Below are 26,937 nucleotides of genomic sequence, written 5' to 3' on the forward strand. Positions count from 1 at the left end.
CCCTACTGGCGATACATAGTAATGAAAGCAGGCAGTTCTGCATCAGTGATGGCTCTCACAAACAGATCTTGCTTCTGACCAGTAAAGTGAAGGTTGCATGCCAAGAGAAAGTCATCTGGTCACAAAATACTTTGCTCAATACGTCTATTCAGCTATGGTGTCGGAAACAAAGAACTGCCGGTCACTTGATGCCTGTGCATGGACTGAGTTTAGGCAAATGAGAGGAATGACTGTTTACCAGAACAAATAAATCATTTTATTTCATCCATTCAAACCTTGAGAACCAGCATCAGGTCATAAGAGAACCCCCTCCTCCCCACTCCCACCCCAGCCCCCACCAACATGTCCTCCAATAACATACTTCTAGAAGTTCCAGTTCATGATCATCGCAGAGGAGCAAACTTTCCCCGGTCCAGCTTCCACCATGAGTAACTGTGCCCAGCCTCCCCCAAGAAGCAGCGACTCCAGTTACTAAGGTGAGTGGGGGTCCACAATCTGTCTCTAGCTGATACTCAGGCCACGCAAATCCTCGAGTGCATATGTTAAAAGTGCTCAGGAGAGAATATCCAAAGAAAATCCAAGTAAAGAAAGTTAGGGGAAGCGTGACGCCCGCGCCGGCAGACATGGCTCTCCCTCCCCGCTGGACGTTACTTTTAGAAAGGGGCGTGTCCCTCCGCAGCCTTCAGACCACACCTGGTGAGAGAAGCACACACAAGAACATTGAAGGTGAGTTGTTAGCGTGCAGTGATGGAGAAGCTGCAGCAGATCTGGCGGGCACATAGCAGGCCGGACATGCCGCGGGGAGGTGCACACGAGAAGCCCTTGTCACCCTAAGCTGCCCACATGGTGGTTCTAACATGCTAGCCTTAGTTTCTGATACTCCAGGATCAGCCAGTAGAAACACAGGCTCTTGCCCTGGGGGAGCGAACCCTCGTCCCTCCTATGCTGGCCTCCACGATCATCTTGCAGAATTAACCTAGACTGGCCATGTGACCTAATAAGGAGCAGAAGCTTCACAAATTACATTTCCATAACTCCTCTGGAGCCTGCCATCTTCAAACAAGGAAATATGGAAATGGCAATTGACTCTTGGGGGAGGCGGGGGTCTTGTAACAGGAAAAGCATGTTCTCAGTATAAAGTTAGCGAGAGGGATAAAGGGTAAAGCACCATCAATTGACACTCTCACGATAAAGGGCCTCAGGCAAGCGAAAGAGGTCTCGGCAGCCAGGGCGAGCGCAGAGTTTGCAGCACAAGGGAGTCCCAGCACTATGAAGATTTTTACAGAGTACACGGGAAGGGGACAGAGAGCACTAGTGAGGAGGGGAAAGAAACCATATGTACAGTACCAGAGGCAGACTGTGCCACATCAGTGATTAATTACTACACTTTTGGGATTGCACCAAAGGCTTTCAGCCTCGTTTTCAGCATATGGACCCTCTTTGGGGACCGGGCGGTCAGAAAGGGGTGGGCGAGGGGAGGTGGGGAGGGGGGAGATCTATGTGAGGATAATATCTCCTGAAATGAGGAAAGAGGGGGCAGAGGAAGGCAGGTTACCTGTAGCACAGGCATTGTGGGTGTCAGCCAGTATAGGCATGGAAGTCAGGATCTAGAATGAGAGAAGAGCAGAAGTGGGAGATGTGGAGGTTGCACAAGTATGCAGTGAATGAGACATTAGAAGAGTTGAGAATCTACAGCAGCATGCAAGACAAAGAAAGCAGGCGCCTAAGCAGCAAATAAACCCAGATTACTTACCTGTGACAGAGCCTCCTGTGTGCCTAGCTTCAAACTATCTGCCAGAAGATCCCAAAACTCTTCCAAAAGCATCTGGTGCTTTTAATTTCTACTGCACCTCTACTGAGCCATTGAAGCTTACCAGCAGACACAGTTATGTTCCACTCTGGGTAGAACAGGCAGCCTTAAAGTCTAATATTCGCAGACTGATAGCGTGTTGTCTCCTTACGGAGTTCATGTAGCCTTGAGGTAGCTACAGATGATTCAAATACAAGATCCAATGATCCTGGCCACAGAATGTCTTCAGACCGGCCTACATTCTCAACAATGGGTCTGGCTGGAAACTTACTGTAATGCAGAGAATTCTGGACTTCTCATTCGAGTGCTTCCAAACCAGCAATAATCCCACAGGAGATATTACTGTTCATAATAAGAATCCATGGCATAAGGATTGGGAGAAGGGATGTGGAAACCTTGACAGCACTATACGATGACTGTATGAAGGCAATGTGCGAATTACAGATTCCCGCGGGTGTAGGAGGCATCTGAGGCCTCTTGGTAGACAAGTATGTTCACCAGCATGAGCATGCAAGAAACTAGTCACAGGAGTGTAGGCACATATCCAGGAACAATCAGAAAAGCATCATCTAGAGACGATAGGCGTGCAGGTGCCATATTTGTATTTACCTATAGGCCACCCTGGTAATAAGCAGCCCAAATTATGACTCAATGCACGAGTGGGGTGAATGAGCAGATATTCAATGAGAGAAGTGTTTACTGGAGACCGGTCATAAGCCAGAGAGGGCAAAGCCCCCCGTATAACGACAAGCAACGCTCCCACACTCTGGGCATCTACATCTTGTCTGTGGTCATCATGCTGTCCATATGACCTAAAATCTACTTCCCACAGAAGATGGGTATCAGACTGTGAACAAGATGTTCCAGTTGACCCATAAAGCATCACCTCTCGTGAGACCTGCACCCACTCAAGGCTCCTCCTTCTAACTGTGATGACACATCCATCACTACTGACAATTTGGGAAACATTAGACAAAACGGCAGACCTTTCATGAAATAGCAGCCAGCAGTTTTAGAACAGCGGATAATCTGATGTCTTGTGTGGCATGCCCTTTTAAAGCCTCGGGTAGCTTCATGCTGACAGCGGAAGCAGCTCCAAAAGCAACACATCAACTTCCCAGGAAACAGGACCAGAGCATGCATCCATGGCCTTGAAACCAGGATCAAAGACACGTAACATACAAAATGCCCTGAAAACAGGACCAAAGAGATGCAAGACGTCCTTTTCTCAGTTTCACCCATTTGTGGTGATAAAGTGTGCAGTGACCGAGCACAACATCTGGCGTACTAGAAGGGTTCTCACCTCTGCGGATAGCCTAGTCCTCTTCTCAAGCAGGACTTGTATATGTTGCAAAGGGCCAGGCGAATCATCATTGTATCTACTGGGAGTCAACACAAAACTTTGAGGGCAGGTTCTCACTGACATCTACTCCACAAACTCCTGCACATGCTAGCCTTGTGCTGGTGCACTGCTATCAGGGCTCTAGCTGGTAGGGCCCAGTGGTCAAGGTGGGAGAAGCAGGAGGTGCAACGCCCTGCTGTGTTTTGAATCTGCAGATCCTTTGATCCCAGTTCCATAACCCACCAGAGTAGATTTTCAGAATGATTAACCTCCTCAAGCAGCATTTGTGCCTTCGGCTGTTTCTCCATGAGTAAAAAGTGACCCCTGTTGTGATCTTGAGAAACTTTTACACCACGTACCAAACCCTTGCTACCCTCCTTCAACGGGGCGTGTTCCTAAAACTCATTACAGTCACTGAGCGTGGGACGCCTTCGGGCAAACATACTGTCAATAGAAGCACCACATTGCTCCCATAGGGTAACAAATTCTTGAACGATGTTGGGGCAAGGGGCTCAAAACAATCAAACCATGGTGGCTCATTGATGATGACTTCATTAGAGGGGCATTGCCAGAAGTCCATAAATTACCAAAGACTTCATGCAAACAAAATACTGTTTTCAGTAATGTCACAAACATAGAAAAATGCTGTAGACGTATTCAGTTTCAGAGAGGGGCACACAAAATCTGGCAACTGTGTTTTGGGATCTTCTAGCAGATGAAGAGATACAAGCATGTGACTCCATGAAAACCCTCATGCTGTGACTGGTAGTCTGTCTGAAGCAGCAAACAAGACACGACTCCAGCCAGGCAAGTGGAGCAGCACTTAAGACCAGGGTGCAACAGATGACAGACCCTCGGCCAAGCATGCACAGCACCAAACAAGACGTGAACAAGACCAAGCACCGAAGCAACACTCAATATATAATCTCAAACACACGCAGAAAGCTCAAAAAGGCTGGTCCACAACCAAGCACTGAAGCAGCAAACATTACAGCCAATGTAGTCACAAACTAGAACTGACCACAAGCAGGCATGAAAGCAACAAACAATATATGAGCTCAGCAAAACAATAAAAGCAGTGAGCACAAGTACGCACTAAAGCAACAAACAATACTTAAGGTGAGTGATGCATCAACAGTCACAAACCAAGGCTAGTTCCTGAAACAAGACGGCAGCTAAAAGCCAGAAGCAGCAGTGAAATACCTCATTGTTCCCCTTTCCCAATTGTCTTCTGTTTTCTAGAATGCAACCTGCGCCTAGGCCCTCTGCTGTGCGCTTGAACCACTCTTCTCTAGTCTGGTCTTTGTGGCTCTTAGCTTGTCCCCCCCCCCCCCCCCCAACTCCTCTTCCTCTCTGCATTCCCTTGTCGTGGCATGTTAGAGTCTTTGCATAGAGCTATACCTTCATCGCCACCTCTCCCGACCGCCTTTTCCTTTGAACGTATTATCCTTCTCCCCATCTCTATTTGCTTCCTCTCTCTCTTCTCCCACCAGCCTTCCTCACACTACATCTTGTGTGGACCTGAAGACTTCCATTCCTGTACCAATGCCACTGAGCAGTGTAGAACCCCCCCCCCCCCCAAAAGAGAAGCACCCCCAGGCTTTACCAGCAATACGCAAGAGGATCTCACAAACTTGTGCAACTACCTTCAAGCCAAGAGGTGTCTCAGCCACAGAGTCTTGAAGCCAAGGAGGTCAACGATGAGCTCCACGGACAGCAAGAACCACCTCCCTGGACACAGCTCCCTCATCAGCTGAGCACCAGTCATGCGCAGCAGGATCTGAAGCAGTGTGCGTCACAACCTGTGGTATCCCTCGCATAGACTGCGTGCTGCAATCTTTGATGCGTCTAGAGAAGCCTGTGCTGCAACACCTGCTAACACTGCAACTCATGCATTACCGCAGAAGCATGCACTGTACTGCAACCTCATGCACTGCCCAGACACTCTTGCTACAAACTTCAGCATCTCTCCATGATGGAAGATTCACAATGCATCAGGGGTGTGCCCGGCAGGCCCGGTATCAAACTTTCACTGTATGACCTAGGGTCTGCAAGCAAAAACCATACTCTAACAGCACACTGAATGTTTATGAGACTGGCCACTCCCCTGCAGTATGTGCTGTATGCTCAGCTAATACTCCAGTATTATGAGTTAAAGTGCAGACAAGCTCTAATGTTTGTCAGACACTACGTGGCACCCACTAAGACCAGACAGTGTGCCCCCTCAGCACTGCGACTATCAGGTAGTGCATTTTACGAGCTACGGGAATGCAGACAAGAATAAAACAGCGATGGCTGCAGCTAGACAGTGGCCATGCAATATGTGATTGTGTTACTTCAGCTGTGTACGCTCAATGGTGCTGTTTCCACTACATGTACAGGTGAAGTTAGTCTGCGAGTGCTGCGCGGTCTAGTGATGCTTCTGCAGAGTGTGGTGCACAATCCAGTGATCCCTGGCACAATGTACACTCTAGTTCTGCCATACCGATATATGCTGCATGGTGAGGTGATGCCCACCGGCGTGAGTTGCTGGGGCTGTTGCTCCGCTGTGTTGACTTAATAATGGCTTGGCGATGCTTAGTAGCGTGCGTTGCACAATTAAGTGATATCCAGTATGACGTAGGTGATTGACAGCAGTGTGTGGTCATGTTTTTGGGCTATCCCAGCACTGCGTATTGCACCGTGCATGCATGCTCTTCAGATGCCCATGCTGCGGATGCTGCAGTCTCGGTAAGCCACTGCAGCGTGCTCTGCGTGGGCTGGTGATATCCACAAGTGCAGTATATGGAGTAGGTGGTGCATGGCAGAGTGGGGTGCATGTTTTGGTGATGCCCAGCAGTGCAAAGTACAACGTGGGAGATCCACAGCAGTGAGCAGTGCACAGTATGATCTAGATGACCCACAGCAGTGTGTGGTGTATGTTGTGGTGAAGTCCTACCACTGTGTGTTTGCATGATCTCGTGAAGCCTATGCTCTGCGTGTTGCAGTCTAGGGGGTGCCCCAGGAATGGGCACTGTGCAGCCCGGTGACCTCTCTCCTGCGCATGCTGCAACCTGACAGACTGATGCTTCAGACAAGAGTGTCTGCCACACCTCTGCCTCTGCTCATTCATGTCAGACCCCACACCAGGGCCCCTCCTTGAAGCTACAACAAGCAAGCCTAGCCGCTGAGGTCCCCGGCTCATGCTAGCTCTCTTGGCAAGTCACTAACAGATGATACACCTGGACTTTGACTCTTTCTTCTTGGCTTCAGGGCTCTTTTTGCCACTTTCTGTCGCCGCTGTTGCGGCCTCGCCTCTCTGCTTCCCCCTACTGATCTTTTCCATCTCTGTTCCTTGGCCCTTTGCTGGTGCCCTCTCTTCACCCTCTGGAGGTTCATCTCCCCTCTGAGCGCCACTGATGTCTGCTTTTACCTGAGCTTTCTCTTTCACCCCCAATGATTCTCCTTTTGCCTGTCCTGGTCCAGCCTCAGCTCTACCTCCTGGGTTTCCCTGACTCTTAAGTGCGCCACAGACTGATGACCCCACGTCTCCCTCTCTTCTCTCCTGGGCTGAGGACCCCACGTCTCCCTCTCTTCTCTCCTGGGCTGGGGACCCCACGTCTCCCTCTCTTCTCTCCTGCGTTACTTTGCCAGGTCTTCGCTCCCTGCCTGCTCTTTTGAGATCGGCTTCATGCACACCTGCTCGGTGTTGGCTAGCCTCAATTTCAGACAGACTGTAGGCCAGGGCCAGCTGCAGATCTTCATCATCCTCGTCGTCTTCATCCTCGCTGTCCGTGTTCAAGGTAGCTGGAACAGCGCTGTGGGAATGCTGTGTGCTGGGTGGAACAGATGGCGGCTTGGTATGGGGATGGTCAGCAGATTCTGGCTGGTGCTCCCGGAGACTCATCTCAATGGCCAACGCCAACTCGTCCTCAACACCTACAAGAAATTACAGCAATCAAACTGGAGCCAACCTCGGAGAGAGCAACTCCACCTTAACAGCTGTGCAAGAAAAGGACTAACACCAATCAACTTCAGGTACCATGCTCATCACATACAGAAAATTACACATATTCTGTAGTACAATTCAACAAAGCAAACATAAATACGTAGCTATCCTTAGCGAGGCGCAATTCAGAATTGCCAGCTATGAGGATTCGCACCAGTGAACTTTGAACTTCATCAAATGCTCTACTCAACTGTCAAAAGCAGCGAATCCCACTACCTGGTTCACTATGTGGAGTCAGGTAGGCCACTTTAAATGACCTCTCAATCACTGGCCCTATCAGAGCTTGGGTTAAAAAACACGTGCAAACTGGATTTTTAATGATTCCATAATAGAAAGTAAATCATGATAGAAAAAGGAGCTGCTGCACCACTTTCACAAGCAAAAACAAGGTGACTGATGGAATGCTTGAATTAATCTCAGCCACTGGCGATCGCTTGGAGCCTCATCCCAGTCATCTTTTTTTTTTTTTTTTTTTGCTCACCATGCCGCTAGAGTTTGGACCCAACCATTTGCAAATCAGTCTTGACCCTACTCCCCATGGGAACAGTTCTGCCCGAAATGCCAGGTCAGGTCCTCCCTGAACTGGAAACAAGCATCCTGGGCCCCGTATCAGTCTTTTTGCATTTGTCGTCCTAAGCGGGAAGGGTACGGCCGGACGTGGGTCCCGTGCTTGATATGACACTGCATTCAAGCTAGCCTGGCTGATGAGGGGTGATACCCCAAAACCGCTCCTGGGATGCTTGTTTCTGTTCTAGGGAGAACCTGGCTTGACTGTTCCCATGGGGAGCAAGGCCAAGACTGATTTACATATGGCTGGGTCCAAACTGGAACAGCATGGTGAGCAAAAAACACGATGGGGTTAGGCCCAGACCTGTGACTGGGGGTGAATGTTTGACATTGTTCAGCATTCCGTCCATCATCTGTTCCTTTTGCATGTATCAGTGTCAAAAGGCTACTTTTATGGTATGCAGGTGTTTTCAAATTAACCCTTGCATGCAACTTCCGGCATATAAGATACACTCTGAAGAGTATTACTACAACCCCACCGTAGAGCTTCTATACATGACGGGCCTAGGACTGCCACGTGAAAGGGCATGGATGTATGAGGGGCATGGGACGCCTATGTACAAGACACACTCTCAAGAGCATTACTTGTGCCATGGATTTGTAAAGGGCACAGCACATCTACATACACAACACACTCTGACGCACTACCTCCGGCCCGGCAGTGACAGCAGGGCTATAGTGAAGGGGTGAAGAACCACGAACGGGCAATATTCCTAAATTAAAGAGACTCTGAAAAGCAGAATGCTTCAACAGCCTTCTTTCTTCGTTGGGCCACCATACCCCCAAAAAAAACACCAGACTCAGAATCATATAGGACACTAAAGTTCTCCTAATATCTGAATTATAAATGTACCTCTCTAAACCCTTACCCTGCCAGTCTCTGGGATTTTAGAGCTTGCTAGGAACACTGAAAAAATACACCCCGAAAAACATTTATAGCATCAAACAGAGATCTATCTGTTCACGTAGGAAACTAAAGTAAGTTCTTGTAACCCCAACCATCTGCTGCAGAGACTGTAGAGGTGAAAGACGCTAGTGAAGTAGCCATGTGCAGCCCTCATACTCATGTTGTTCGGACAGACCCAGTACGTTTTCTTCTCAGTTGACCCATGTGACGAGCCCCCTTGCAAGAGTTCAACAAAACTTTTGTGCTGCCCACCAGCACAGATGGACACTGCTGGCCTTTAGGAGTCCATCTAAAGTGCAACTCTCTTTAAAAGGATGACTACCATCACCATGACCTGGCCAAGACATGATTAAAGGGCTGATCTGTAGTTACCTACACTTCCAGGTGGCGACACGGCCTACACCTCTCCTTTATGGAACCTGTGTTCTTTGTCATGACTGGCTCCTCTCAATCCCACCGAGAGAGATGTGTGAGGAGTGCTTGGATCAGTAAGGAGGGCGGAACTCAAGCATGGAAGCCATCTACGCGTATAGGAAAGCCAAGATTGTACAGAGATTTACACTTAACACAAATGTTCAGAAAGGAGATGGGCTGCTTACCCAGAGGTGAGCTAGCAGAAAACCCTGATTGGCTGTCAGGATGCAGTATACAAATCCACTGGGTACCCAGGATTGCCTCCCATCACGAAGGACCTCACAGTAACCTGTACATCTTCTTGGTATTTCAGTTTCCATGGAGATGAACAATGCACTTGGTTCTGATCGCACACAACTCCAAATGTTTAAGGGCAACTCTGAATTTTACTGCTCATTTTTGTTTAGTCCTCACTCCGGCTGCTCCGAGTAAAAGATGCCTGTGAGCCAGGCGCGCAGTTCATCTTCTGCCCCAACACAGAGGAAAGGACAGACACAGAATATTTGGTTAATTTTCATAAATGAGCAGGGAGCATACGCCGATTTGCTGTTGCCAACACCGGATGAAGGAGGCGGGCCGCCTGATGTGCCAAGAACCTTTATCATTTAAGGCCATACCTACAGGCCCAGCTGCTCCAGATGCAGTCAGGAGAAGCTTTGGCCTTCAAAGTGTTACCAAGACTTAAGAAACGTTTGCCCTGCCCTGTCTGGCCGAAAATCACCGACCACCAGCATGCAGCTCTCAATGAAATTTCACTTGTCTCCCCTAAAGAAGACCGAAAGCTGTTTGTAACCATGCCGTATGAGGGCACAAGAGGCGTGAAGAAGCTTACAGTCTGAACCACTGTTAAATCGTGGACCTCTCATACACCGTTCTCTGTGGATGACACTCTTGTGGCTTTTTAAAGTGCACGGAAAGTTGCTGTTCCCCACTGTGCTCACCAATGCAGGACCTGACTTGAGGCTTCATTGCCTACCTGCCACTTCATCCCCGCTTACTGTGACCCTTCGAGAGCCCTCGGCCATTGTCAACTTAAAGGGTTCTAGGATATCAGAACATTCAGACTTCACCTGCAGCCTCCGCTTGGTGGTGTCACATCCCAGCCAAGTTGCTTCCCTACTAGAAGCCTCCTAAATCTTCAATGTCTCAATGCCAGATTGCACAAGACGTCTGCAGGAGACCACGGAGGATCAGTGGAGTCAATGCATGGCTGATGCAGCCAAACACATTTGCGGTCATTTCCATGGAGAGCAAAATAAACTATCAAGAGTACACAAAGATCAAAACCAGGTTTCCAAGCAAACAATAGGGGTGTGGCGCGCGCCTGGAAGATCAAGAGATTCAAGAGAAATGGAACTCAGAGCCGTCCCTCTCACTCAGTCATTCAAACCAGCACTGAAGCTCAATAACATGTTGGATCAGGTGAATGACACTACTGGATTACCCAAACGAGAAAAAAGGAATGAGGTCTAGCCTCCTAATGCGAGAAGATCGAACCCTACGGCACTGCCACATGGGGAGGGACCCCAGTGTTACAGCCGTTTTCTTGACACGAGCACCAAATGAAGAGGCCAGCGCTAATCAGGATGTTACCTCAGGTCATTGCCAGCAATGCCCTAAATCAAATCTTCAAATACTGGGTCACCTCTCTTGTTTAGATTTTTGACATCTTTCGCCCTGGGGAAAAGGAAGGCCACGGCCGCTCCCTCTGTGCTGGGAACTGGTATGAAGCCGAGGCACTCCTTGTCGCTGGATCATTTCCTTGCTGTTGGAGATATTAACGATGATATTGGTAAAGTGGAACAGAGGTTAAGCGCAACCACCAATGAAGCCATTTGAAGGATATTTAATTGAGGAAGTCCTAGTGGTTGAGGCACTCGCCATAATGTGAATCATCCTAATTCTGACGCAAATGCTACCCCGGCGCCTAGGAAGGAAGCGCTGCGATTTGCAGCTGGGGAAGGGCGGGTGGACACCAATCTTTCAATTAAGCAATATCATCAAATCTTGTTGACGTTATGGGAGCCAAATCTTTGTGCAAATTGGAGGTTCTTTTAGAAACAGCACTTGTTCCTGTTAGGCGTACGCTTTCATCCATTGAGTCAAAATTCTTCTCAGATTTGCAACTGTTGTGTCTTCCTGGAGGCCTGGAAGATAAACTCTTATACCATCCGAGCCTATTAGACCATATAAAAAAAATATACATTTGCGCTTAAATCTGAGCTGTATCGGCACATAACCGAGCCCAGCGTTCCGCCTCAGACCGTCATCCACGGCTCTCAGTTCCCAACAAGGGGATCTGATCCGCTGCTCTTTAATCTTCCCCAACCGGCAGCCTGCTATGCTATAGTCTTGTTCCGCTACTAAGTAACAGTCTACATCGAGGCTCAACAAAACATTTTTCTAAAAAGTAAACAAGACTATTCGGTTGCTTCCTGGATATTTTGGGCGGGGGCTCTATTATTATGTTTCAGGGAAACGGGTGTCTTGGATTGGTTAATTAAAAAAAGGATTGTGAAGGGGATAGTATTGTTCATATTTTAAACATGAAATCCGTTTAGGCAGCCTAACTTCTAGCTTCCCCATAGTAGGCCAGCTTCACAGCGACAAGGATTTCCGTCGCCCCTCTTTATAAACTACATATGCTTTCTAACATGCATCTTCTCCAGGAAAAAATGGGCGTTCTAAGTTTTCAATTACAACCGCCTTTACCATCACTAGACAGTAATGACTGACTCCATTCGGACGCACCACTTATCTCTGCGCAATTACCAAACAATGATTTGCCGAGGAACTGCTCTAAATGTAGTGTTACATGTCTTTCTGTTGAGAGCAGAATATGGTCCCCATTCCGGTCCTTTTTCATATTGCTATAAGCTTAACTTCATGGACTGTGGTGGGTAAAGCATCTAAACTGGATCACAGTGAAAGGATGACTTTTGTTAGAAGCTGTGGTATGATGAGGTTTTCAGAAACCTGGTCTACAGAGTCACCTTATATTGATGGCTACACTTTCTGATCCATCGAGGCGCTGTCGTCCTCTTCTGGTCGAGCCGGAGGCGGGCTACAGACTCACCTTATATGGATGGCTACACTTCCTGATCCATCGAGGCGCTGTCGTCCTCTTCTGGTCGAGCCGGAGGCAGGCTACTCATACGGATATCGTTAATCCCGAACGACGAGGTAACAGTATAACCTACAGGTCAACGTAATGTGCAAGTCTTTGAACTAGCCGTCATTGTTTTTTGTTCTTTGGGACAGATACACAAAGCAATTTAGGATTTCAGAACAGTCTGAAACACTATTTCGGGCCGTTAAGAAATGCTAAAAGGACTTTTGAGATGTACAAAGCCCTTTAGGGAATTGCAAAATGCAATTTTTACCCAGTGGAAATCGTATTTTGAGATTCTCAAAAAGGAAATCACAAACAGGGATTTCCTAAATGCGAATTCAAGAAATGCAATTACCATCGACTCCATGTGTATTTTAAAAAAAAGCAGCCAATGATGTTTCTTTCTAAACTGCAAACCAGTACACACATATCCCTTGGGCATATGTTACTCTACTTATAGGTTACTTGGACGTCGTTTCCAATATTTAATTATAACCGGTCTCTTTAATGTTAAGAAGAGGAGCTTGGAAATACACAAATGTTTTGCTAGTTCTCGTTCTGAAGCTTCTTGAGAACTACATTCAGGATTGAGACAGATTCCCAAAGGTTGCTAGATGCAGAAAGCAGCGTAACCTGGCGGCTGGGGAGTTAGTCCTCCAGGGAAAAGCTGGGAGTGGTTTATGCACTGCTGGTGAGTCAGTGACCAATGCAGCCTTGTGAAGGTGGTCATCACCCTTATTTTGAGCCTCTTAGCACCATCTAGCTTGATTCTCTTATCGATGCAAAGAGCCTGGACTCTCACGTTAGTGCTATCTACAGATCCAGTTTGGCTTCTGATGAGCCGCCAATTGTTGGAAACCGGGAATATTCCCATTGATGTACGCCAATAGCTGGAAACCGGGAATATTTCCTTTGATGTACGCCAATTGTTGGAAACCGGGAATACTTCCTCTGATGTGCGTTGCTCTGGAAAAACCCTGGTTCCCGACAGGGTATCGACACACCTCTACAAGAGTAAGACAGCACGCTGGGGCACAATTTTTACAAATGTTTTGAATGAAACCAGTAATTCTGTTCTACCAAACAAATGGTCAGGGGCCGGGCTTGGTCAGTAGGCTTGGGGGGGTGACCTTCAGATTTCCTATCACGGTAAAACAAACTATATGACAAGCGAGGTGCATGAGAGGGGCTTGAGGGGCAGTGGAAAGGGAGAAGAATGTGGACTGGTAGGAGCTGTAAATGAGAGAAAACACAAGTTTCTGCAAAGTAACCCACATTTTTTAGATCTTTGAAAATAGAGGGAGAGTGCGTGCGCATTTTTGTCTGAGTGTATGTAAAAATTCCTGGTGAAATTCGACTGGCATTTCACAAAACCCGACTGAAACCCACTGTACCCAACTACTTAAAATACATTTATGGAGGGGGGGGGGGGGGGGTTCTGAAGCTAAGCTCCTGCAAATGGTCAGTCATTTACTACCCTGAAGTTTAAAAAGGGTAAGAGGGGGACACGAGAGGCTACGGCCACACGTCCCTGCATTACCCATTTGTGAAAACTGCCAGACGTGTTGTTATCATGGGGAGACTGCTTACTTGGAGTGACGTAACGAAGGTTTTGATAGAGAAAGAGTAAGGTTTTAAATAAAGGCTTGGGGTTACTGAACAGAGTCTTCATTTACGCTTCACTGCGGTGACAGGTGGCTCCCTATATTTAGCATTTATGGACCTAAGTTCCGTCTTTATCTGTGCCAGTAGGGCCAAGGTTGGTTCACTGATGGCTTTTTTGTAGCGTCTCCATCTGAAGTTCTCTGCCAGAGCTCAGTGTGGGGCTGAAACTGGAGCCAGAGGGGACCAGCAGGGCGGTGTCTTTGCCCTCACTCCTCCACCACTTTCCTGAAGACGCACTCGAAAAGTATGAATCAGGGTACCCAAAAAATCTGCAATAAAGACATCAGAGTCCCATTATATGCAGAAGACACCGTTACTTTTGTCAAGGACCGCACTGGTCTCCAGAGACGTTGGATGGCCAAATCAGGTTCAAGGTGACCTACAAATAAAAAAAGAACTTTTCAAAGTCACAAGTTATGACCCGAGCCCTAGGAGACCTAGACCCAGAGATATCATTGCCCAGAACCATAACACAGGCAATGTTGAGATTTTCATCCAGGTTGGTCTGCTCTTTAGGCACCTGGTATGAATTATTGAAAACTAGGAAAATTCAGATTTTGCAAACCCAAGGTCTTTTATGCCAGAAATTAACTAAGTGCCTTATTGACATTTACAATAGTAGCGCTTCCAAAGCTAGTTATGCTAACCGGCATCTGCCGGCTCCCTGCAACTGGCGGAAAACAACTTCAACGCGGTACAAGCACTCGTTCTGTTAGTGACTTTAGCGGTTATAATGAGAGCGAAAAACGGAAACTTCCACCAAGAGTATTTACAGAAGTACAAGAATGAAGATTCTTGATACTTGTGACGAAAGTCTGCGTAATTAAACAACAGATTCCTGCACACTTATCACGGGCTTTTTCAAATCGCTCCGACGACCTTGTTCTTACTCGGAAATAAAGCTCAGTTGTGAAAAGTAACTACCTGCAGTTTACCTACCATAGCCCTCCTGCTGAATCTCATTTTCAAGCACCCTCTAGCTGACATCTGCGTGGGACTTGATCAGCTCATGTGTTTGGGGGCCTATTTTCTAACGCCTGTACAGAAAATTCCCAAAGTGGCCTTCAATTGTAACTATTTACGGCAAACACACTAATTACTACATGGGAAACAGCAATCCATAGTTGCTACTATCCGAAGGTACTCAGCTGTCCTTGGCCATTGTGAATACCTAAGTGAATATTTTAATGCACCCCTACAAGGAGAACAATTCCTCCAGTGAACCTCAGTGAAGCTTCATCAAGCACCAAAGCTACTTCGGTACATCGCTCCATTAGCTTGTGCTTGTCACAAAATAAAGCAGGCAAAAAACCTAAAACGAGCCTGAAAAGAGTCAAAGCAGATCCGCCAAAGCCAGATTCACCAGTCAAAAATAAAAATGATATTAAAGCCACAAAGGAAATGATTCTCAAAAAACTAGGAGCCGTCCGTGATCTTGCAAAGTCCACCGAAGATAACACCGATGTAATGCAAAATGAGATCTGCGCCATCCGCTCAGACATCAAGGAAATCAATACCAGAACTGCTGAACCGAAAACAGGATAACTACCCTGGAGGACTCTGAAACCAAAACACACAAAGCTATCCATGCTCTCAATACCACAACTCTATTACTACCTAGAGACCTGGCAGCATTGGAAGATAGAAACATATGTGGGACCTTCCGGTATCTTTGGCGTCCCAGAAGGAGACGACCTGACTGGGTCCTGTATCCTCTTCCTAGAGAAATGGTTTACACAAAATACAGACATCATTTTTGAGAAAAGCCTTGAAGTTGAGAGAGCACCAAGATTATAAACAAGGAAGCTCTCTAACCAGACTCACCCGAAACCAACTGAAGATAAACCACTCCGCTACCAACATGTCGAAAAAAATCCTCTCATTCATGAAGCAGCACAACCACATACAATAGAAAAGCAACAAGGTTTTCATCTCACAAGACTATTCTAAATTCACTGCTGAGACTAGAAAGGGCTTCCTGGCCCTGCGACCCAGAATGAAAGCGATGAAATGACAATTTTCTTTTGCAGGCCCTGCCAAATATCGTGTAACACTCCAGGGCACCATGCACATCTTTAATGATCACCTGGCCCTCAAGAAATTCTTGCATGAAAAGGAAGAGACTGACATGTTAACCTCAACAAACAAGTCCACATTTGTAGGAAATAAACCTTAAGGCCCAGATTACGATGTCAGTGGTCTGACCGATGTAGCGGTTGGGAGAAAGACACCAAGTAGGCGGTCTCCCAACCTCTGCATTACGACACAATAGGCGGGCAGGCGGTAGTGCCTGCTGCGGCACGCTTTGGCTTAGAAAGTGAGCCTGAAGCACATGCCACCCACAGTGCAGCGCCAGATGCACGTCGGGTGCACTGCTGCCATGCACAATGTTGTGCATAGCAATAGTGTACACCAACAGTGCGGGCACAGGGGGACACAAGATGGGCACACAGCCGCACTGCCCAATGGGTCAAATCGCCCTGGGGCCCTTCCCTGCTTTTCCACCGCACTTTTCATGGCGGGGTCCCCACCATAAAAAGCTCGGCAGAAAGGCAGGTCATGATTGGCAACACCACGAATGACCATGGCTTTCCCTACCACAGTTGTGGGATCCAAGATCCTGCTGGTTGCAGTGGTCTTCTGGCCGTCCGACCACCATTCTCATAATCTGGCGGTCGCACCACGGAGGAGGTGGCGGTCAGACCGCCACTGCAAGTACGGAGAGTCCCCCCCGCACACGTAACCAGGCTAAAAGTTACTTTACATCTACTGACAGAGACTGATGTTTATGAAAAACCTATTTCAGCAGTTAAAGTCCTCTGAGCAAGTATTCCAACACGATTACGCACAGATATCAGTGAAGTCTACTGCTATACGATGTAGTGTTTTAACTTTCATCATGCCCTTTAAAGTTCTTTAATGTCAACAGAATAAGGTATGAGACCACAACCATTACAATTAGGTTTACAAACTGAACATTCAGCCATTGGTTAGGGGCAAAAATACAACTACCCTCCTGTTGATTCACCAACCATTGTTCTTCTTTAAAAATGGTTTAATTACACTTGAAGCTTTATGACCAACAATAGGCTTAGGAACCCTTTGTGTCTGTCAGTCATCTCACTGAATCGCTTATTCCCTCACGCGGTTTTAAGGGTGCTTAATGATAGTTTACGGCTGTAACACCTAATTGTTTTTACTGCTATATGACCACATCGTTACCACCTCTCCTTCAGAAGATGAAGATATTTGTATCCTGCTAACTAGGAAGTTCTTGTACTACTTATTGTTCTGCTGCAGTCTTACCGTTGCCCTGGAGTAGTCTCTTCTCCTCGAGCCATCCCCGTTTACAGGGGGGTTAGGGGAGAGGGAAGGGAGCGAGGGGGTTGCGGGGGGGGGGGGGCTCAGTATACGGGAATGCTACCTAATTTACTTCTGTTTTACAACTTTTTACTTTCTTTCTTATATTTATTATCTGCCAACACTTTCAAAAAAAGAATTCAATTCATGTGGGTAAACACTGTGAGCAATGTGGGTCACACACCATCCTGTACACAAGCACACACCGTGGGAAATACACCTAAGATTTTCCTCTCTTTCCACGTTACCACCAACCAGAAGAATTCCATCTCACCTTAGATGAGACCTGATGATCTTAGCAACAGACATCTCTACACTATAAATGAACCAAGTGCACCCGGCAAAGGAGCCAAACATTCCTATTCTCCCACACACGACAAACCCCTAACAAAATATTACGATAATATCGATAAATGTAAGACGGATCAACCACCCGATTAAAAAAAAAAAAAAAAAAATCATGGACTACTTATACAAACTGTGGAGGAAACATTATCCATCTTCAATAAACTAAAGTTGATTCCACAAACTTCACATCACTCAGAAATAATCAGTGTTCGACGTAGCATCCTCCCCTGCAGTGGGGAAAAAGAATAATGTACTAACTTTGATCACTAAGAAGTCAAATATAGACATAACATCCAATCTCTCTAATAAACAAGGGAGATGGATCTTCTCAAAACTCTCCAAAAATAACAGAGTTCTTTGTAGTGAATGTCAATGCGGCTACAGCAAACCAACTTTCCTTCTGGAATGAAGTCTCTGCTCAACTTAAAATGATTCCAGATTCTGCAACAATTATCCTGGTAGGAGGCTTTTATTTACCATTGGACTCTATGTTAGGCAGAAGCTCACAATGTACATTCCGACCTGATAAAAGCCACGATTTAATAAAGGCTACAAAGTTCTTAAAAACCTAAGCTCCAAATACAAACTCACTGACGCTTGGAGAATGCAAAACCCAGATGAAAGGGATTGTACCTTTTAATCTTTCCCTCATAATTCATACTCTTGCATTGCCTACGTACTAATCTCGGGATGTTCCATTAGAATGGTTGCCCAAACAACAATTGATACAAGAGCGACATCAGATGATTCCTGCATAGCGATATCTATCACTGACCCCTCTCTAAACCAAAAACAAACACAATGGAAGTTCAATGATAAAATACTCAAACATCCAAATAATATACAAATTATTGAGGAATCAATGGAGAGCGTCCTCGAAGACAACAAAGATTAGGAATTTTATAACATCACCAGGTGGGAAGCCTTGAAAGTGACAGAGGCGTGATAATTAAAATCAGATCCAACATGAACAGAGAAACCAACAGTGAGCTCTTAGAATTAGAAAAACAAATTATACAACTAGAAAAATGCTGCATCTCCACCTTAAATGAAATTGAAAAAACACGAATACAACAAAATTATAAGCACGAGAGCAGGTATTTGGGTAAATAAACAAAAACGCATTAGATTGTTAGATTGATGCGATTCCAATAAAGTTGGCAAAACCCTAGCATGATACCTGAAACATGGATTGCAAAAATACACCATTTATAACATTAAAGATGAAAAAAGCCTTGTTCACACTAACCTTATCAAAATTACAGATGTTTGAATTTTTTTTTTTACCAAAGCCTCTATATTAAAATATATATATACCTCCGGGATTACAAGAAATGTGAACTATATCTAGCTAAAGCCAATTACCAAAAATATCAAAGGAGGAAATTAAATCAATGGCCCAATAACAAAGGAAGAAATAGCCTCCTCTGTCAAACAACGTAAAACAGGCAAAGCCCCCGGCCCGGGTGGATACAAGGCAAATGTTTTTAAATCCTTGTCTACATAAATTAGCCCTCCTTTATTAAGACACTACTTTGATTTTGTCAACTCTAGGTGAGTCACCGCACTTCTGCTGAGGCTATAATAACTGTTATTCCCAAGGAGGGTAAAGACCCCTTGCTTCCCAAAAACTACAGACCTATCTCCTTAATTAATTTGGACTGCAAGATTGATGCCATTATAATCTCACCTAGACTCCAAAAATACAAATCTGAATTAATTCCCCCCTCAAAGGCAGGCTTGCTGAAGAACAGATTATCCAGGGACAGCACACAAATACTTTGCACGTCCTAGAAAAGCGAAACTCACAAAGACCCCAACAGTAACAATCACACTTGACTCAGAAAAAGCATTTGGTAAAGTAAATTGGAGTTATTTAAACTTGGCTCTCTGAAAGTTTAATCTTGTTGAATCACCACAACCCAACTGCTATGGTGAGACCACCCCAATCAGTGCATTAATAACATGGATTCAAGAATTCACAGCGGTATCAGGCTTCACACTTAATGTGGACAAATCTGAGGCTAAACCTCTCAATAATATTAGAAGTAAAGCTATCCTAGGGATAGAATTCTGAAATTACCTCATTATCACTTTAAAATATAACAAATAATCCTTACGTAAGAAAATTAATAATTTCCTAATAGCTGGTCATCCAATCTCCTACCATGGTGGGGCAGAGCAGAATCCCTAAAAATGATTAGTCTCCTAGTCAGCTACCTCCTTTGTACGCTCCCTAGTATCTCTCAGACAACTTCCTAAAAACATTTACAATACTTTTAATACACTTCTATGGCAAGGCAAGAAACCTATAATCTCGCAAAAAAAAAAAAAGCTCATGCTGCCTAAGGACATTGGTGGTATAGGTCTTCCTAACTTCAGGAACTACCAAACTGCATATCAATTCAAGCAAGCTACTAACTGGTTCCATGGGAGATGGGCTATTTACCAGTCTGGGTATGCCTAGAAAAATCACTTTTAAAAGACAAACTGTAGGAGGCTGGACTGGCTTGTAGTGAGTACCAAGGTTTACTTGCACCTTGCACCAGGCCCAGTTATCCCTTATTAGTGTATAGGGTGTCTAGCAGCTTAGGCTGATAGATAATGGTAGCTTAGCAGAGCAGCTTAGGCTGAACTAGGAGACGTGTGAAGCTACTACAGTACCACTTAGTGTCATATGCACAATATCATAAGAAAACACAATACACAGTTATACTAAAAATAAAGGTACTTTATTTTTATGACAATATGCCAAAGTATCTTAGAGTGTACCCTCAGTGAGAGGATAGGAAATATACACAAGATATATATACACAATAGCAAAAATATGCAGTATAGTCTTAGAAAACAGTGCAAACAATGTATAGTTACAATAGGATGCAATGGGGAAACATAGGGATAGGGGCAACACAAACCATATACTCCAAAAGTGGAATGCGAACCACGAATGGACCCCAAACCTATGTGACCTTGTAGAGGGTCGCTGGGACTATTAGAAAATAGTGAGAGTTAGAAAAATAACCCTCCCCAAGACCCTGAAAAGTGAGTGCAAAGTGCACTAAAGTTCCCCTAAGGACAAAATAGTCGTGTTAGAGGGAAAATGCAAGGAAAACACAAATCAGCAATGCAACAACGATGGATTCCTGACTGAGGGTACCTGTGGAACAAGGGGACCAAGTCCAAAAGTCACAAGCAACTCGGAGATGGGCAGATGCCCAAGAAATGCCAGCGGTTGGTGCAAAGAAGCTCTTACTAGGCTGAAGAACTGTGAATACTGCAGGAACGACAAGGGCTAGAGACTTCCCCTTTGGAGGATGGATCCCCCACGCCTTGGAGAGTCGTGCAGAAGTGTTTTCCCGCCGGATGGACGCCAACGAACCTTGCTACACGCAAATCGTGCGTTTGGCGTTTTTGGACGCTGCTGGGGCCCAGGAGGGACCAGGAGGTCGCAAATTGGACCTGCAGAGAGAGGGGACGTCGAGCAAGACAAAGAGCCCTCACTGAAGCAGGTAGCACCCGGAGAAGTGCCAGAAACAGGCACTACGAGGATGCGTGAAACGGTGCTCGCCGAAGTTGCACAAAGGAGTCCCACGTCGCCGGAGACCAACTTAGAAAGTCGTGCAATGCAGGTTAGAGTGCCGTGGACCCAGGCTTGGCTGTGCACGAAGGATTTCCGCCGGAAGTGCACAGGGGCCGGAGTAGCTTGCAAAGTCGCGGTTCCCAGCAATGCAGCCCAGCGAGGTGAGGCAAGGACTTACCTCCACCAAACTTGGGCTGAAGAGTCACTGGACTGTGGGGGTCACTTGGACGGTGTCGCTGGATTCGAGGGACCTCGCTCGTCGTGCTGAGAGGAGACCCAAGGGACCGGTAATGCAGCTTTTTGGTGCCTGCGGTTGCAGGGGGAAGATTCCGTCGACCCACGGGAGATTTCTTCGGAGCTTCTGGTGCAGAGAGGAGGCAGACTACCCCCACAGCATGCACAAGCAGGAAAACAGTCGAGAAGGCGGCAGGATCAGCGTTACAGAGTTGCAGTAGTCGTCTTTGCTACTATGTTGCAGGTTTGCAGGCTTCCAGCGCGGTCAGCGGTCGATTCCTTATCAGAAGGTGAAGAGGGAGATGCAGAGGAACTCGGCTGAGCTCATGCATTCGTTATCTAAAGTTTCCCCAGAGACAGAGACCCTAAATAGCCAGAAAAGAGGGTTTGGCTACTTAGGAGAGGGGAGAGGCTACTAACACCTGAAGGAGCCTATCACAAGGAGTCTCTGACGTCACCTGGTGGCACTGGCCACTCAGAGCAGTCCAGTGTGCCAGCAGCACCTCTGTTTCCAAGATGGCAGAGGTCTGGAGCACACTGGAGGAGCTCTGGACACCTCCCAGGGGAGGTGCAGGTCAGGGGAGTGGTCACTCCCCTTTCCTTTGTCCAGTTTCGCGCCAGAGCAGGGGCTAAGGGGTCCCTGAACCGGTGTAGACTGGCTTATGCAGAATTGGGCACATCTGTGCCCAAGAAAGCATTTCCAGAGGCTGGGGGAGGCTACTCCTCCCCTGCCTTCACACCATTTTCCAAAGGGAGAGGGTGTCACACCCTCTCTCAGAGGAAGTTCTTTGTTCTGCCATCCTGGGCCAGGCCTGGCTGGACCCCAGGAGGGCAGATGCCTGTCTGAGGGGTTGGCAGCAGCAGCAGCTGCAGTGAAACCCCAGGAAGGGCAGTTTGGCAGTACCAGGGTCTGTGCTACAGACCACTGGGATCATGGAATTGTACCAACAATGCCAGGATGGCATAGAGGGGGCAATTCCATGATCATAGACATGTTACATGGCCATATTCGGAGTTACCATGGTGAAGCTACATATAGGTAGTGACCTATATGTAGTGCACGCGTGTAATGGTGTCCCCGCACTCACAAAGTTCAGTGAATTGGCTCTGAACAATGTGGGGGCACCTTGGCTAGTGCCAGGGTGCCCTCACACTAAGTAACTTTGCACCTAACCTTTACCAGGTAAAGGTTAGACATATAGGTTACTTAAGTGCAGTGTAAAATGGCTGTGAAATAACGTGGACGTTATTTCACTCAGGCTGCAGTGGCAGGCCTGTGTAAGAATTGTCAGAGCTCCCTATGGGTGGCAAAAGAATTGCTGCAGCCCATAGGGATCTCCTGGAACCCCAATACCCTGGGTACCTTAGTACCATATACTAGGGAATTATAAGGGTGTTCCAGTAAGCCAATGTAAATTGGTAAAATTGGTCACTAGCCTGTTAGTGACAATTTGAAAGTAATGAGAGAGCATAACCATTGAGGTTCTGGTTAGCAGAGCCTCAGTGAGACAGTTAGGCACCACACAGGGAACATATACATGCACACCTATGAGCACTGGGGCCCTGTGTGACAGGGTCCCAGTGACACATACATATAGGCCACAAACCTATGAGCACTGGGGTCCTGACCAGCAGGATCCCAGTGACACATAACAACCATACTGAAAACATGGTGTTTTCACTATGAGCACTGAGGCCTGGCTATCAGGATCCCAGTGAGACAGTGAAAACAGTGACAAACACCCTGACATACACTCACAAACAGGCCAAAAGTGGGGGTAACAAGGCTAGAAAGAGGCTACCTTCTCACACAAACCAATTAGTGCATTCCTGACTATGCATAATTTCCACCTCCCACACTCCAAATATATTATGAATAACACTAAAAAGGCTATTCTAAGATAGTCTATCAATAAAAAAGTAAAGATCTGCAACTTGTCATCTATACGAGTCAACCCCCCAAATTAAAATCAATGGTAAGCCTGTACAATGGTTCGATTGACCAAAGAAAGGAATTAATTTGATTTAGGGTATATGTGATGGCAAGCTTTCAGTTCCCCTCGCCTCCTTAGCGTCACGTTTTGGACTGGATCACATGGACATTTATAAATTCTTGAGACTAAAAGTCCAGATATCGAAACACCCATCACTAAAAAGTAGTCCCACACTACCCACACTAATCAATCCCTTGTGCACATCTGGACATGTAGTATCCAAGTACATAAAATACACTGAAATGAACAAAGATGGGAGGAGAGAACCTTCGAATAGCAAAATACAATTTTACTGAAAGCGTATATACAGATCCACCTTTACAAATAAGGTATCATTGACGCTATCCCACACTAAATACACAAGTATCCACAGATGCTGCTATTGGACCCCAGGAAACATCACAAACTTGCCCTCGTACAAGACCCGTAAGTGCTGGAATTGTGGTGGACATATTGGTGATATGGCTCATCATTCTTTTATTATCCCCTCCTCCAGAATTATTGGGACATTTTTACACAGAAACAGTTTGGGTATTAACCTCACCCACAAATTCTCTTATATCCTACTCGGTGAGCTAGACCCTCAAATAAAAAAATGGAGCAGAAGAATCTCTTGGATCTACGACTGACCCTTGCCTGCAAACTGATTCTCAATAACTGGAAGAATTACAATATAGTTCCCTTCCATATGCGGTGCGAATGGCTCACATTTCTTAAAAGGAGCGGGCACAGGACAGACCTATGCGGGGCTCGCTTCATTCTGAACTGCCACAGTCCCAATTACCTGATATTTGCACCTCTTTCAGACACCCTAAAGCACATGGACGCAGGCTGCCTTTCATTCATATTTCCCAATTACTGAACCATGTGAACACTGAGCAAACGTTTGTATTTACTCGCTGACTGTATTGACTGGTTACTCTACTGTGAAAATAAGACGGCTTTATTACAGTATTTTGTCCAATCTAAAGATGCTAATTTAATGCTCTTTTACTCATTGGCTTACAATACTGGCTTAATGCACTACTTATATATTTGGATATATGTTCTTCATGAGTATATGACACGACTAAAATGTAATCACATGCAGTCTCTACTCCTCTCCTACTGCGCTCTGTATCTCCGTACTCGTGCTTATGACATCAATGCTACCAATGACTCATGTTTAATAATGACAAGCACATTGTCTCTTATTTTCATTCTCGCACAGTCCTTATCTTGTTTATTTTGTGTATGAAAAATAATAAAGATTATTTGAAAGAAAGAAAGAAAAAAAAAAAAAGAACAGTAGGGTATTTACCTGACAGACTGATGCTGGTGGTGAAAGTGCATGTTTTAGGCTGCATGTTAGACTGTTCAACTGAACTGAATGAGAAAGATATCTACAAACTCAAAACATATTTCCTTATTTCAGCCTTCTACAGCACTGACCACTATTTTTATGACAAAATGCACCCCAGTGTTTCATTAATTTCTAATTGAAATGCTTTACATTTCACAGGCTTATTTCCATGGTGATGGCCCCAGTTGTTCCACAGTTTTATCATGAATACAGACTGTTAGTGTTCTAGCGGTGAGAAGCTGCAGTGGAACACTGGGGAATCAGCTGACAGATGTAATTTTCCCACGCCGTAGGAAGACAGAGTGAACTTACAGAAGCACTCTCTCATTTTAGCTTCTGGAACACCCTCCACAACATCTAAGAGAGTCAAGCAGAAAAAGGAAAATGTTACTTACCTGTAGACATCTGTTCATGTCATGTGGTGCTGTAGATTCACATGCTGTGCATAAGCTCGCCATCTAGTGTTGGGTTTGGAGTGGTACAACTTGTTTTTGTTCAAAGAAATATTTCAAGTCATGGGATCGAGTGACCCCTCCTCTCGGTAATAATGCACATGGGCATCGTGTCCTTTGTTAGAGTGTTTCTCCGCAGGCGGGAGCGTGAAGTAGTGAAAAATAGATAGTAGGATAGAAAAGATGTCTATGCGATGTATTTACAAATGTACATTATTTATATATAAGACGAAATCACAACATCTACACATGTCCGGGGAGGAGGCAGGGCGTGTGTGAATTTTCAGCACTACATGCCACAAGCAGATGTCTACTGGTAAGTAACATTTTTGTTTGATGGCACGTGTAACTGTAGATGCACATGCTGTGCATAGATTGTAAAGCAGTCCCTCCATAAAGTGGTGGCTAGTGTGCAGTAGTTGCAATTGTTTAAAAAAAGTTACAGCTTGTCCAACATTTGCTTGTTGTCTCGGAAAGACATCTACAAAATAATGTTTTACAAATGTGTGTGGTGTAGACCACGTTGCTGCTTTACAAATGTCTGCTATAGATAGGTTACCCAAAAACGCCATAGATGCACCATTTTTCCTAGTGGAATGTGCTTTAGGTGGTACGGATATAGCAAGTTTGAAGGCATTTGACTATCCACCTTCCTATAGCTGTTTTAGATATAGGATCTCCTTTGTGTGGTAAGGAGAAAGCCACAAAAAGTTTTGTTTTCTTAAAATGTTTTGTTCTATCTATATAGTATATAGTACGTAAGAGCTATTTTAACATCTAGAGTATGTAGAGCTCTTTCTGCTATGGAATCTGGTTTTGGGGGGAAAAAAAAACTGGTAATTCCATTGGTTTGTTCGTAAAACCAATTTTTCTTGATTAACTTTAAAGGGGGAGGGAGCGTAAGCAAATATCCCTGACCAACTCATCCATACAGCATTGCCTTTGGACTGAGGGTGTGGGTACCTGGAGGCAAAGTTTTGGCAGTTTTTGTTTTGATATGTTGCGAACAGATCTATTTGAGGTGTTTCCCCACTTTTTGAAGTACTGTTGAAGGACTTGTGGGTGGAGTTCCCACTCGTGTATTTGTTGCTGCGTCCTGCTTAGTAGGTCCCAAGAAGATATTGTGTCACTATGTGAATGTGGTGACAAATCGCCCATTTCCATAATGTTTGTGCGAGATGGGACACTTGATGAGATTGTGTCCCCCCCCCGTTTTTGAAGATAGTACATGGCAGTCATGTGGTCTGTACGTATCAACACCCTTTTGTGTTGCAATTGTGAAAGGAATGCCTTCAGTGCAGAAATACTGCCAGAAGTTCCAGGTAAATGATATGAAGAGACCGATGACACATCCCCTGAATTGTGAAGTTGAGGAGATGAGCTCCCCAGCACCTGTTTGAGGCATCCATTGTGAGAGTGATCGGAGGCACGGGGTCTACATTGGGCCGCCCTTTCATAAGGTCTGTGACATTCCGCCAATGTGGAGAGAGATAAGTCTGGCGGTCCAGCAACACTAGATCTTCCATCTGACCCTGTGCCTGAGACCACTGACGAGAGAGACATTGCTGAAGAGGACGCATATGAAGTCTGGAATGGGGCACTAAGGCAATGCAAGATGCCATCATCCCTAACAGTTTCCTAACAGTTCTTACTGTGTAGGTTTGGTTCTGCTTTAATGTAGCAATTAATGTTTGAAAAGCTGGGGCGCAGTTTGGGTTGGGAAAGGCTATTCCTAATTGTGTATGGAGGATAGCTCCCAGATCGGGTTGTATTTGGAGAGGTTGCAGATGAGATTTAAATGTAGTTTATGATGAACCCCAGA

At 45.8% G+C, this 26,937-nt stretch overlaps 1 protein-coding gene across 4 annotated transcripts in view; it reads right to left on the reverse strand.

Moving 5' to 3' along the window:
- Positions 1-236: 236 nt before the first annotated feature.
- Positions 237-26,937, reverse strand: part of DNAJB2 (DnaJ heat shock protein family (Hsp40) member B2) — a 147,509-nt gene continuing 120,808 nt past the window's right edge. For 2 of the 4 annotated variants that reach the window (XM_069227166.1, XM_069227168.1), the window contains exons 9-11: positions 6,831-7,070; positions 1,556-1,607; positions 563-693 (exon numbers count right to left, since the gene is read on the reverse strand). In XM_069227166.1, coding sequence (XP_069083267.1) covers positions 1,579-1,607; positions 6,831-7,070 — 269 coding nt within the window. In that variant the 3' untranslated portion in view covers positions 563-693; positions 1,556-1,578. Of the gene's footprint in view, positions 694-1,555; positions 1,608-6,830; positions 7,071-26,937 lie in introns of all 4 variants that reach the window. The other 2 variants (XM_069227165.1, XM_069227167.1) reach the window with 2 other exon arrangements.

This window comes from Pleurodeles waltl, chromosome 3_2 (genome assembly GCF_031143425.1).
Source record: "Pleurodeles waltl isolate 20211129_DDA chromosome 3_2, aPleWal1.hap1.20221129, whole genome shotgun sequence".
Taxonomy (NCBI): Eukaryota; Metazoa; Chordata; class Amphibia; order Caudata; family Salamandridae; genus Pleurodeles; species Pleurodeles waltl.